This window comes from Siphateles boraxobius, unplaced genomic scaffold (genome assembly GCF_051911475.1).
Source record: "Siphateles boraxobius isolate OS27281-9 unplaced genomic scaffold, OSU_SipBor_1 1, whole genome shotgun sequence".
Lineage (NCBI taxonomy): Eukaryota > Metazoa > Chordata > Actinopteri > Cypriniformes > Leuciscidae > Siphateles > Siphateles boraxobius.
Window position 1 is genome coordinate 10,866,956 of NW_027508699.1, and position 14,992 is coordinate 10,881,947.

A 14,992-nucleotide genomic window follows, 5' to 3' on the forward strand; every position below is an offset into this window, starting at 1 on the left:
GATAAATATGAAATATTGTCCTTTTCATTTATATATTCACTCAAAAAACCTGTTCTGTTTGATTAATGTTGGTTATTGTGGTGTTGTGGTGTGTGTATTGTGTGTTTATTGTTGGTTATTGTGGTTAATGGAACTCAGATGCTCCTACAACCACGGAACTGACAACAGAAACATCAGATAGCTGGACAATGACTTCTGAGCCATCAACACAGCAGCCTGGTACAATGTCATGTTTTGCTATTTTTCTTTAATATAACAAATCCATTTTAATCAGACTACATTGTGTCATTTGACACAGCTGTGGATTTCACATAAACTTGTTAGTAGTGAACTTTAGTTTAAAGGGATATTTCAACCAGAAAAAAATAAGTCTGTCATTTACTCACTGTGGAACACAAAAGAAATAATAATGTTTAGGAAAATTCTAAGAGGCCCCAAACAACAGTAGACTGAATTTGAAACTAAGTCATACAGATTTGGAATGACATTAAGTTGAGTAAATTATGATAGAACTTTCATTTTTGGGGGGTGAAATATTGCTTTATTGCAATTTGGAATATATTTGTTACATTTGTAATATTTAAGACGTTATCAATTTTCTCATTTATAGGCCCTTCAATAATTACTGGTTTGAGGATAGCTGTCAAATCTGTGGTTGATCTGTCCAGTAGCCCTTATTCACCTGAGATGGAGCTCCTTCTGCGTCAGGTAATTCTTTAGGCTCTTCACCTTTATAAAAGTATATGTATAAAAATTATGGTACTGTCTCTCGCTGTCAGATAACTGGAAGTTTCACCGGAAGTACTGGCCCACACCAGTGGCGTATTTTAAGGGTGGGACGGGTAGGACATGTCCCTACCACTTTTTGCTAGGGTCGATATTGTCCCCACCACTTTTGAAACATCTCGCGGCACGGATGTACCAATACAAATAAATAAAATATCTCCAGTTAACTTGCAGAGCATGTATTCCGTTCGTTTGTTAAATAAGGTGATCTAGCACGCTGAAATTTGTTTTTGAAATCAAGTGATCAAAGTGCTCGTTGACTCTGCGATCAGTGGTGCAGATACCTGGGGTGCTTCTCAATATCCCTCCTCGTCTCCTCGCTCCTCTGTCCTCCATCCTATGACCCGGAAACCAATCAAGCACAGCCATCTTGAAGGACATCTCTATTCTCTAATTGCACCATAGACTGTAAAAAAATATGGACGTAGTGTCCGTGACGTCACCCGTAGGTTTCTGAAGAGTGCTTTTGAAGCCTAAAGTAGGCGGGGCCAACCGTCGCCATCTTGGCATCGCGTCAGCTCTCGTCACTCCCGGATAAAAGAAAATGGGCAAAGAGGCGGAGCGTGGGTGGAGCTGAGGTACTAATGCTATGCTACTGGCCTCGTGCTAAAGTGACAGCTGAATGTAGAAGTAAAGCCAATAGTTAAAGTTCATGTTTTTGCCCTTCAAAATACTATAATAATTAAAAGACGTAACTAAAAGTGAGACTATGTGTATCGGGGTGCATTATTATTCTGCTAGTTAAAAATGTATTATCATGCAGTAACTTACAATATTGCTCTGAGCTTGTGCGTGTGACAGTGATTCATGCGCATACATGTCAGTCAGTGCGGCATCGCACGTCAAGTTCATCAAGAGCTTTATTCAGTTCAGTTGATTTTAAAATCTGATTTTGGCCGCTTCTCAATTTCTCAAATGGGTTAAACCAAAAATATTACCTCAGAAGTTCAAGTAAATGCACTAGAAATCCGCGCTCATTCAAGGGTGTGTATCTATTGCATGGACGGAGAGAAAGCACTGACACCTGCAGGATTTTCTCACGGTACTTTTTATTTAACACTTAAAAGTTTGAGAGCAACGGTACCGCATAACGAGTGTAGCCTACACAGTATACTCCAAAAAGCAACGAAATTGTCAGACATCCATTAGTGCATGCGAGGAAAACAACTGGAAATACAACGCTGGTTGTTCTCTCCATACTCGACACCGACGGAATCCAACGGCGTGGGCAAAGGTATAATGCGTGTATTAAATTGTATGAAATAATCCCGAAAAAAGCACAAACACTGCAGAGATGGCAAGTACAGCAGCTGAGGGTGACGTTAACAGAGACAAACGTCGGCTAGCAGTTATAGCAGCCTCAATCCACCAGTCACGCAAGTGGCCACGCCCTTAATTATGCAGAACTTTAAGGCTTAATATAATTTAAACGGATGAGGTGTAAAAAAATTCACCCCCCTCACAGTTGTCATGAAGGGCAAAATTAGCTATATAGACCAAAACCACTTTTTGCTCCAGGCTGTAAACATATTTTTTTCTGCTGTAAAGTTGGGGATTTTAACATGGGGGAGATACAGATTTGACTCACTTTTGCAGCCTGCCTCAAGCGGTCAGTCGATGAATTGCAGTTTAATTCACTTCCGTGTTGGTTTCAAGAGAGAGACGGGGAGGTTGCCCCTTGAATTGCACCCAAGGGGGTAATCCATCAACCGGAAGTTGAAGCCTCGCGGGAGCCGCCATTGTAGCAGAACTTCACTTGCTGTTAGCATTCCATTGACTCCCATTCATTTTGGCGTCACTTTGACAGCGAATAACTTTACATCTGAGGCGTCCAAAGACTTCATTTGTCCATTATATATCTCCATTACTCCATTACTTTGTATCTTACGTTATGGCCCCGTAGAAGCCGTTTTTGTTAAAAACAGGCTAACGATTGCGTCATAACCACGCAACTTTTTGTCGCACAATAGAGACATTACCGTATAGACAGGAGGAGAAGCTCGCAGGCAATCGGGGGGACGTCCCGTCAAGGGAGAAGCCCATAGATAATGAGTCCATAAAAGCAACGGGACAAAATATTTCAACAACGTTTTTGGGGAATTGGAAATAATTCGGTATGTGGTAAGTGAATACATATGAAGTGATTAACGTTAGCAATTTTCACGCACAGCTACTAGAAGATTGACGTCTGTCAGACAGGTTGCTCACGTCATCAAGCTTAGTTTGAGTCGGGTTGAGTCTGCGCGTCAGGAATGGAAGTGCTAAAAAATCGCTAAAAATGGGCTTCAACTGTCTCCACTGAGTTCCAATGAGATGGCTCTGTCCACTTCTTATACTGTCTATGATTGCACCGCGAGGAGTCGAGGATCGAGAAGTGAGGAGGCTTTGAGCCTATGAGGAGTTATGAGCGAGGATGCACAGGTGTATCCTATGCGGAAGTGTTTTATTGACTAAACGTGACGCACGTATACATTCTCCTCCCCCTTCACATCGGTCACAATCTTTTTAATTTATAGTTTACCATTGCAGTTTATATAAACCACACATATCACGTATTTCAACAGGGTATCTTGCTTTATTATTATTCATTATGAATTTTTTAAATAAACAAACTTCAACAACATAAGAGCAGATCCTTTGAGCGCTGCTGATGACGCTGTGAAATGACGCTCGAGTGATCAAGTATTCCAATGTATAAAAAAGCTGTCATTCGATTCCTCCGTCCTCATTTTCTTTCCTTGCGTCCTTCCCTCACATCCTACAGGGGGAGGAGCTGAGACGCGGGGAAAGGAAACGAGGATGCACAAATAAGAAATTAGAAGCACCCCCTGTCTCTCTTTTGAAACCAACACGGAAGTGAATTAAACTGCAATTCATCAACTGGCCGCTTTAGGCTGGGAGTGAGTCAAAAGTGAGTCAAATCAATCGTCACGTTTGAAATCACGTGACAAGCAATGACGCGTCACCATTGAAACAATAAAGTGATAAATTCTAAATAATGGTCGCCTTGAAAAACTCACAGGGGTCAGCCACAATATTTTAAAATGTAGCTACGTGTAAAAATGTTAAATATGAATACACAGCCTGTGTTAATTTAAAAAAAAAAATTACAGAACTTTTTTTTTTTACTTAAAAGTTAAATAAAAACTGTACTGTACTTAAAATATTCAGTACAATATATTTTCATAATATAATATTTAAGTAGGCTACAGTTTTTATTTAACTTTTAGGTGAAATACATTTTAATTGAATCATTATTTAATCATTACCTGTATGTAAGCAGCACAGTGCATTGTTAATATTCAAACTGTGTGTTTACGATGTTTAAAGTGGCTGGCAATAATAAATATTCTTATTAGAAATAAAACTGCCTCATTTTTGAGCTGTGCATAACTGTAGCTGAATAGTTAGGCCTACTACTATGCTACTGTATTAGGTGGTACTTGCTGTAAAAAGTTTGAGAACCACTGCAATAGAGGGTATGCGCATGACGTCACCGTCGGCTGGAGTGACTTCAGTTACTCTCTCTAAGAGGAAAAAAGACTGAGTGGCAGCATTTGTTTTCAGCGCGAATGCCACGAAAAACACATCTAAAACATCTAGTTTGCTAGATTTGACATGAAATCTAAGGTATTTTTTTACAGACTGTTTAAAGCTATAGAACAGAGAAACACATGGATCACTGCAATTCATAGAAACTGGACGTTTTGTGTCAATATGCGGAATTTGGGGTATAATCATACCCTATATATTGTATTGTTATATATTGTATTGACAACTCATCCATTAAATATTTACCATTGTGTATTCTGCATAATTGGGATGTTTTTAAATAACCACTGACAAAAAACTATACAAGTTTTAGGGCTGGACGATGTGATGATGATATATAAGATTGATATAAGTGATCACCCGGATTTCGACCCACCTATATTGTATTTGTATAAAGCGTTCACAGGAAATTTGCTTTATGTAACGTTATTTCCCCGGTGTCGAAATCAGGCACATATAAATGTAAGGAAACACGATTCCTGGCTGCATTTAAATATCCATGGATCACTAGATTTTTTTGTTAAGTTGTAAGCAACACTATATCAAATCCAAGTTTAAACTGACAATAGTTTGTTTTACTCCCGTTTTCGCAGTTTCCCCTATTAAATCCAGTAACGGATTTCTACCGGCAGGAAAGTGACGTCAATACATAGGCTTACCCTCTATATTCCATAAAACATGGAAGTGTCAATTTTGATTTCATGGTGACTTTAAAGGTGAGGTCACATTAGTGAAAACTGACAGGGAAAAAAAAGCATGTCGATGTATGAAGCACCGCTCACACAGAAGTCACTTTCAACCCAAGCAGCTTTCTGTTGGTCAACTCTGCGTATTCGTGTGACCAACTTCTGATGCAAAAATCATCATGGGGAAATCTCTCACCCTCACGTGAAATTCCCAATCGCACAGATTTCTATTGAAATGATTTTATTTCGGTCCGTGTACCTTTGGATAATTTGTTTTCTAGTTTTTGCCTTCAAAACGGGATAGTGAAGAAACTGATAATTTATCACATATTCAGCCATAGAACATAAACCAATCTCGTAATTTTTTGGTATTTTTGTTTTCATTACACTTTGTTATTTTGCCAAATGGAAACACATCAAATCCAAAATGGATTTAACAGCTTGAATATTCGATCTCTACATGGGCGGGAATGAAACGCCCCTTTCCGCTGATTGGTCATTGGTCAACCAAACATCAAACCGTGAAAGAAAGATAGCACATTTTAAAACAAAACATTTCACGAAAACAGGGCTCGAATTTCGGTGCGGATTGCGGGTATTGCGCATCATTTTAATCATTCCCGCAGGTCTTGCGTTTATAATGCGGGAAATTCCCGCAAACATTCATTCAGTATAGCATCTAGGCCTAGGTTGTATGAGTAAGTTTAACCTAAGGTATAAGATCAAATCAGTCATTTTAAAACTTTCTGCGAGACGCAATTTCACAAACAGCTTGAGTGATTCAGCCAATGCCGCATCTTCTCTGTCTCCCAAAATGGGTTGCACAAGGCAAGCCAATCGCGCTGCAGCTGCAGGCGGCGACTCTAGACTCTCGCGTTTCAGGAGTCGGGACATTTGATGGAAATGTCACTTGCACAATCGGGCCATTGCATCGTCACTAAGGTTTATAATATGTACGTCTTTTAAAGTCTTACCTATTTAAACATTCAAGCGATTTTAAACCACATAACAAACAGCTTGTGAGTAACAAAACTGAGTTCTTTTTCGCGAATTATAGTGCTTTAACGGTCAAAAGCATACAATATTGTCTAAATTCCGGTCTTGGGGAGTATCCTCTCAAAAACAATCGGTTATGTCTTAAAAATAGTACAAAAAGAAAATGCATGTGACACTAGAATGAAAACAGAATGGGCCGTTCACGTTCGGTCTTTTGCGCGCTCATCCTTTGCTGAAACGTCTTCGTTCTCATGGAGAACATGGCTCATGATTGCTTAGCAACAGGGAGACCTTTTTAAAAGAGGAGAAATTGGCGCGGACTGCGTTTTACCGTATGTTCACACCGCCGCCGACTTGAGCGGCAAAGAAGCTTTGGCCGCCCAGTCAAGGACGCTTGTCAAAAAGTACAGGGAAGCTTGTTGACGCTTTGGTCGCTGTGACGAAGCAGGGAGAAGAGAAGTTACACAACATGAAATGTCACATGAGATTGGTGTTTTTGCATTCCACTTCACTGCTTTTCTATTTAACTATGTAAACATGCGCTAGACTGTGCTCGAGCTTCGTGGCTTTTGCCGCGTCTCGCGCATGTCACAGCGTTTAAAAAACTTAAAAAAGTTAAAATAAGTTCAACTTTCAGGACAAAAATGTAAACTATCCCAGCTATTTTATCCCATGCCTCGTTCTTTTGTAACTGGTCCCTATAAGCAAACAACGTCATATCGCCGATATTATTAGCTTCTCCTCCATTTTCTCGGAACTAATGTTTTGGTAGGAACGAAAGTTTACACCGTATGTTTCTCTGGAATCAGCCAGCGCGATGGACGTCTATATTCTGATTTGTTGCTGGCGTTTTGCCGCTGCTTGCCGCTGAACCGCGTCATAGCTCATTACCATAAAGTTGAGCTACTTTCAACTTTTTGATTGATGCTCAAAACGCCCAAAACGCAACGGCCATGGATTTGATGCTCCTGGCAGCTGAGAGAAGCCAGCTTCCATTGAAAACGAATGACTTCCGGTAGCTTTGGAAGCTCAAGTCGGCATCGGTGTGAACGTACAGTTACGGTGCTGATCCACTTGTCCCTGCGACACTTCTGTTGCGCCGCACTCCACTTTATTCCTATGGGTGACGGTGCTGATCCACTTGTCCGACACAACTGTCGCGTGGTGTCGCGACGCCTCCCCCACATTTGTACGTTGATGGGCGTTCCTCTGTTTACTGCTAGGGGCGTGGTTTTGAGCAAGCTGGAAATGTTGCGTATCAGAACAGAGGACCTGCGAGAGACTTCCCCCAATGCTCTACTTGGATATTGGATAGTTGTTTCGCGTTCAATGGAATTAATTTGCATAAAGATGGGCATCGGCCAGCTTTTTGACGCGCGGCAATTTTCAAAATGAAGCGCCGCCTTCCCGGAATGCTTTGCGGGCGCGACAAAGTCGCTTGACGTCACCCATAGGAATAAAGTGGAGCGCGGCGCGACAGAGGTGTCGCACGGACAAGTGGATCAGCACCGTGACGTGTTATTCCGTGTTATTTTACATTTGATTACTTTTTTCCATTTCTGTAGTATTTCTGAATACTAGTGTTAGACCTAAACTTTTCTCTTTATTTCATGTATTTATTTGTGCTACTTTTTTTCAATTTAATTCAAAGATTTAAATCAAGCTTCCTTTTGTTGTGTAAACTAAAAAAATTACCCCATTGTAAACACACAAATAAACACTCCCCCCTCAAATAAAAAAAATCCCCCCCATAAGAATCACCTAAAGGGGGATTTCCCCCCTATTTTCCAAAACTAGATTCAGGCCCTGCACAAAGACATTAATTAGGCACATCTCCTGGGCATTTAGAAGTGAAGTGACTTTGTAGCCTACATCAGCTAAAAATCACAAATGCACCGGTTTTGAATATTTACTTTTGAATGGCTCATTATATTAAATAGAATATTTCTTATTTGTACTGTATAACTTTTCATTGTTTTAAGTGTTTGCACTGATATGAATAGGCTATTAAACATCAAATTAGACCTCAATAAAGTTCTATAATGCTCTCTTTCCTTTCAGATCGAAAGTTTCATTCCTTCTCAACAAAGAGCAACGACCTCCATCACAGTGAGAAAAATCGATAGGAGAGGCTCCTAGAAATCCTATTAATATTGTCAACTATAGTGCTGTAGTATTCATTGTTAGTAAGGTCAAGTTATAACTGTGGTTTTGTTCTTTGTGTATATGTCTTTTCAGAGCATTTAATCGTGTGTCATTTATACAGTAATATGTGCTGTTAAGAATCAAATGCAACTTGGCTCTGGACAGCAAATAAACCGTTTTTGCAGATAACAGATTTTGTTTTTGTTTTATTTTATGTATTTTTGTTTGTTTATTAGATCTGTCTTATTTGATCATAATTTGGTTTCTATGTATTTCTCAGATCACATTTACATTACATTTACTGAAAAAACAAACTTGCCACCATGATGCTAAATTGTTCTTTGTGGTTGCCAGGGTGTTGCTCTGTGGTTGCTAAGCAAATTTAAGTTGTTAGGGTATTGTGGGTGGTAACTAGGGGGTTGCTAGGTGGTTGTTTACAGGCCAAATCAAAATCTAACCTGCAAGTCCCTTATAAACCTCCCTCCTACACTGGAAGTATGGTATTGGATCTTTTAGAGACATTTCCTGAACCCGATGCACCATACGATCATGTTGCAATATATCAAATAAAATTACAATGACAATGGAGAAATTTGGAACAGAAACAACACTTTACAAATAGTGCCATTCAACAACTCTTTTTATTGTTTATTTGCCGTTTTTTGTGCACATCCCACACACCCTAAGTGGGCTCAGGTGCAAGACAACAAACAATAGATAGAAAAAAGAAGCGTGATGTCGGCACACTGAATTGACAACTCAAAAAACAACTTTTATTAAAAGCGCAACGTTTCGACCATCAGGTATCATCAGGCACAATGATGGCACAATTATTTGCCTTTTTAAAAAATAATGCATTTTGCGGATCCTGTCAAGCATTAGTAACAACAAATAGCTAAAGAACTGTATATGAGAGATTGCAGAAATACTAAAAGCTTCACTTGGAGAATAAAGAGCAATTCATAAATGTTCTGTGGTCTTTGTCAGTGTATTAAATCATATCGAAGACCGTCAGATCTCATCAGTAGATGGTGCAGTTGGCGGTCGAGTACTCTAGACAGATCCATTCATTGGTGTACATCTTATAGCCCTCAGCATCCACCAGCCCGCTGCCTGCAAATGCACACAAAACACTGCATGACTGCACAAAAAAAAGCTATATTTATCAAAGCCATCATAGCAAGAAGTCTCAGTCTCACCCTCCACGAGGTTGTAGAGGGTGCAGTAGGTTGTGCCGTTGTCTTCCAGCCTGGCCCACGCTTTTGAGATGGCATAAGCCTGTGGCAGTGGCAAAAAGGAGAGAGAGAAAAAAGGGAAGCCAAAATTATGAAAATCCTTGTGAAGGAATAGTTAGCTACTTTGTGGTTCAGCAGTTTTCAAAAGAGAGAAAATGGCTGACATCAAGATTTTTAGGTAATATAGAATATACAGATTCAGTGGCAAGAAACCCAAACTCCATCAGTTGATAGAATGAAGAAAAAAATAACCTTGGGAGAAACCAAGCTCAGTCAGCCGGCCAGTTCTCCTGTGGCCAATGAACGATAAGGGTGTCATTGTGATTCAGGCTGCATCCATTCAGGGATCGGGAGCATTCAAATATTCATTGGAGGAGGCAAAATCTGAGCGGGTCGCAAAATCGTCAGAACTTCTGTACGGAGCTGGAGACGGCAATTACGACACACTGCCTAAATCAGGGTTCCTCAAATACGGTCCTGGAGGATTTGAGGAACCAATTGAGTATCCGGTCCAAACCCTGCCCTGCAGAGCTTACCTCAAGCACTGATCAAACCATTCAACCTGTGATTTTCGAATGATCCCGGAGACCTTGATTAGCTTGTTCACGTGTTTGATCAGGGTCGGAGCTTAACTCTGGAAGATTTGAGAAACTCTGGCCTAAATTGTGATGATATTTTACAATATTATGGGTTTTATAGTGTTATCAAAGTAACAACTTCGGTTCCAAGTCAGTACTGAAATAAAAAAATGTGAAGAGACCAGAATTTCCTTCTAACATTTTGAGCGCTGTTGAACTGATTCTTAAACACTTCTGATTGGCCATTGTGTTCACGAGCTCAACATATCTGTGATTGGCAATTGTGTTCACGCGCTCAACATATACTGTATGTCTGAGCGCGTGAACACAATGGCCTACCAGAGGTGTTTAAGAATCCGTAAGGGAAATTCTGGTATCGTCACATTTGAAACATTTCAGTACCGACTCGGTACCGAACACTAGGGTTTTAATGTTTTAAATAAATTCTTCAGCTGGCTAAAGTACTTTTAATCTAGCAACAACAGGATAAATGTCTTTGTGCCAAAGCAAATTTGTTCTGGCACAAAATGACATAAATGTCATTGAGAATGTTGAGTTCTTGCGTGACAAGACAAGTCCAGCAATACACATTTCTTGTTATTAACCCCACTATCTATCTCCCATTTGTTCTTGTATATTCTGAAACGAAACATTGGAAGCAGAGCATTTTACCGTCACTCTACAGACAGACTCTTCGGTTGCCACCAGGTGAAAGGTCAGGTCCTGCTTGCTGGTCCACTGTCTGGAGGTGTGTTTGGCTACGATGTGGAAAGGTGTGGCAGAAACCAGCTGAGGAAGACAACAGTTCACTAGATTTGAATATAGTTCTTGGTAAATATACTGTTGTCAGACTCCTTGTGCATACACAAATCTCATTGGATTATTACAATAAATGGCAAAAAAGATCAAAAACAATTGGATGTTTTTGTGAAAACACTTGCATGCCGAAAACGTTTGCATACTCAACCTGTACATGTCAATACAAGTTTAATACTTAGGATTAAATATAGGCTAGCTTACTTCATACAGGCATCTCTGTCCAACAGTCATACAGCCAGACATGCCCCTCCACTCCTTGATCTGGTTCACCAGACTCACAAAAACGTCCTGGCACGGGATCCCGAAGAGCCTGATGAATAATCAGAGAGCTTCAATGCAATGTCATGTGGTTCTAGGTGGCGTGAATTTGTAAATTGGATTGTGGATCTGGTGCGAGACTAAAATGACAGAATTCAGACATACTATACTTGCATCATGCATATCAAATGATCTTTATGAAAGTGTACAGTATGTGGAGGATCAGTCACTGTGAAAAATTTGCATGGATGATAGAGATAAAAGATCCTAGCCTTGTGATGCTAGTCATAAGTTTACGATTTGTCTTGGTTTTTCATGCAGCTCAATCATCATAAGATTGTTGATTTGTCTTAGTAAGAGTGTTATTAAACTTTTTTTTATTCAAAAATATCATCAACAATGGAACATTAACTGGAATCTGCAGAAAAATTATGCTGTAACTTTTACTCAACTTCATTTTAAACAACATTATTATTTGATCATTAAAACCCCCCCCTTTATCTTGTGAAATATTTTGCTTGTAAAATATGATTATGAATAAAAACAAATGTAATGTAGATATTTTGTTATATGGTGCAATGACGTTCGTTCATTCATTCTGAAGCATAAGTGTCCAAATACTTTTTATGGTCACTTTATAAAATATATCTGTATATTGTTAGTCAGTATATAGCTAAAAACAACATTCTCAGATTATGAAGTACTTTAGACTACAAAGTAACATTTTTCAATACAGAACAACATGATTGAAGTACAAGAGTAGTGTAAACTTTTTCCCCTCCAAAATTCTTACTGTTGACTGAAAACATCATAAAATAAAATAAAATATAAGATGTGAATCACAGCCCTAAAACTCAAAGTTAGAAAGGACAAAATATCCAGTGATATTTTAGTATTATTTAAATAATAGGTTGAATAATAGTTTTTAATGAGCTTTTATTTTTATATTTTCAAAAATTTGGTAACACATTTTACAGTGATATGTTACATGCATAGTAATAACAGTAAATTATGGATAATTACATGGAACTAACCCTCAACCAAAACCTAATCCTACACTAACTCTATAGTAAGTACATGTAGTTAATTATTATTCCTCAGTACTTATATAATTACACTGTAACAATGACACCTTAAAATAAAGTGTAACCAAATATTTCTACCTATAGTTTGAGACATTTAAGTACTTCATCTTATACTTCGATTTTCATCTAATATTTATATTTTATTTCAATAACCAAAAATATTTTTAGTTAACAATAGATATGCCTATTGTGATAATATTGTACATTATACTGTTATATATTATACAAGTTATACTGATGTTACATTTATTAAGTGTTAGACTATATGTATACTGGGTAGCACTGTTCCCCATGCATACTATGTACTTATTATAGTAATTGCAATGGGTAATAAGGAACTAACCCTGAACCTACCCATACACCTAACCTTAACCCGCGTAGTTATCTTATATTACCAGTACTTTCTTAGGTAAGTAATACACGTAAGTGCACGTACTGTAAAATAAAGTGCTGATTTATAGGCTACTTCTGCGTCGTTGTCCGTGTCGACGGAGCATGTGAAACCCGAGGGCGGGGTTCTAGCAGACCAATCACAGCGTTTGCGGTCCGCGTAGAAATTTTCGAGAGCACGGTACCGTAGGGTAGTAGCTACAACGTAGCTACTGTGTGAGTTCGACGCAGAAGTATAAATTGGGCTTGATACTGATAACCACACATAAAAATCTTAAAGCACGGTCACACCAGGGACGATAAAGATATAGTTCTAAAAATCGTTCACACTACAACTATAAGGCCGTGTGTCCACCAAAGCGTTTTTCACGCACCTGGCGTAAAATTCTAATTGTTTTCAATGGGAGCGCCGCGTTTTTTAAACGCCATGAGCGTATCGAGGCACTGAGAGTGTATTTAACGCTCAAGCGCGTTTTTTGCTGGTCGCCGAGAGTTGAAAACTGTTCAACTTTGGGTAAAACGCTGCGCTCATCACTGTCACTTTTTACACAGCCGTCCAATCTCAGTGGAGGAGGGGCGGGACAAATACCACACCGACCAACTGTCACAACATTCTTTCTGTACAACAACATCAACCAGCAGAGCTAACTGAACAAAATGGATGAAAATTTTATTTTTAGTATGAAACAAAATTATCTACGAAATCAGTCACAAGTAAACTGTGCTGCGGATATTCTGTATCATAGCAACGAATCGTCTCAACCGAAAAAACGAAGTGCTGCCAAAACGCTCTCAAGCGCCCACAGCTAGGCGTTTTCAGCAGAGCGTCTAGCGTTTTCAGCTGGCTAAAAACACTTTGGTGGACACACGGCCTAACGAAAATAGCACATAAAAAATGATATTGTTGGAATCACTCTCAGAGCGATATTCGCAGACATTGGAACAATAAAAATATTGAGAGCCAATCAGAATCGCCCAGACTTAAAAGAGCTTGAGCATTTAAAGTGGCAGACGACAAAACTGCTAGCACACTTAGAATAAACAGAAGATTTAGTTCGCAGGTATGGATGCTATAGACCTTTTTCAGAGCAGCGCGTGACATATGAAAGCGAGGCTGTGAGGGATATATAGACTTACTGTGTTTTCAATGGCATTAGCTGTAAAAAGCTGTTTAGAGCTCCTAGATTACTTATCATTTTCCACAGCTCATATTATCTGGGGGGTTTTTTTGTCTACTGAAATTCCTATGAAAGATATTTTGTAGTGTTTCGTCAGCAGAACAATTCAAAAGCACATTAAATAACAGAACAACACACTAAAGAGATGTATGTCTATCCCTCACATGCATGCAGCCTCATTTTCATTCCCGCTAAAACTCAAAGATGTCGCTGCTGTGAATACAGTCTAGTTATTGTTACAATCATCACTCTTGGTGTGAACGGGCCTTTACCATGTGACTGACAAGGAATGACCCACTTGCAAATACACTGACGGCAGCTGAAACAATCTTTCCAGTATATGTACACAAAGAAAAATTTCAATAAAATAAAATTCTCCAGTCAAGCGGCATCTTACCAAATGATTCTGCACTGAGCGTGGAGCGGTTCTCCAGTTGCCATCAGACTGGACCCCATGGTCAGGGTGAGAGCCAGAAGCAACGTTCTTGTTTGCATGGTGAAGATTTCTCAGAGGTCTGTGCGTCCTGGCGATGAACAGACAGAGACGTGCTTGAGTTTTATAGTGGGGTCTGATCAGAACTGTCATGTGGGCTCAGATGGGAAGTGGAGCCCCAGCATTGATTAGCCAAGGCCACGTCACGTGAGCTCCAGAAACTGAAGTGTTTGGCCATTAAATGTGGGCCCTTTTGTCTAATTAGAGATGCCATACATGTGTTAGTCTGTTCTAAGTCAGCTGATCTGTGTTTGACACAGATTTGTGCTCTGATTGAGTGTGTTTAAAGGCTGTTTAGTAATATGTGTAACTTCTGAGGGATGATATGCCTTTTATTTATGCTGTACACAAAGACAGACACAAACAGCCTTTCATATCTATTAATGATTTGAAACAGTTTTTATATAGTAATTGCAAAAAGATTCACAAGCTTGGTGTAGACAGCAACAACTGGACAAATGTCTTTGTATCAAATATGAGCTGTAAATGTATTTATTGTGTACTGTTCAAAAGTTTGTGGTCGGTAAGTTTTTATTTTTAAGAAATTAATCATTTTATTCATCAAGGATGCATTAATTGATCTAAAGTGACATTAAAAGCATTTATAATGTTACAAAATATTTCTATTTTAAGTTAATTCTGTTCTTTCTAACTTTCTGTTCATCAAAGAACCCTGATTTTTTTGTGTGTGTCTCCACAAACATATTAAGTGGCACAATTGATTTCAACATGGATGATAATAATTATAAATGTTTCTTTAGCAGCAAATCATCATATAAGAATGATTTCTG

The 14,992-nt window shown here is 39.0% G+C and overlaps 1 protein-coding gene and 1 long non-coding RNA gene across 2 annotated transcripts; one reads left to right on the plus strand and one right to left on the minus strand.

Moving 5' to 3' along the window:
- The first annotated feature begins 121 nt into the window (after window positions 1-121).
- On the plus strand, window positions 122-8,349 carry LOC143711435 (uncharacterized). Its single transcript, XR_013194852.1, has 3 exons — window positions 122-219; window positions 611-708; window positions 8,082-8,349. It is a non-coding gene; the product is annotated as an uncharacterized LOC143711435 (long non-coding RNA).
- Window positions 8,350-8,787: 438 nt separating this feature from the next.
- On the minus strand, window positions 8,788-14,300 carry LOC143711478 (uncharacterized). The gene is made up of 5 exons (XM_077203009.1): window positions 14,106-14,300; window positions 10,999-11,107; window positions 10,651-10,767; window positions 9,365-9,443; window positions 8,788-9,278 (listed from the first exon to the last, which is right to left on the minus strand). The coding sequence occupies exons 1-5, from the start codon at window positions 14,201-14,203 to the stop codon at window positions 9,187-9,189; spliced, it is 495 nt and encodes a 164-aa protein (XP_077059124.1). The 5' UTR covers window positions 14,204-14,300; the 3' UTR covers window positions 8,788-9,186.
- Window positions 14,301-14,992: the final 692 nt, after the last annotated feature.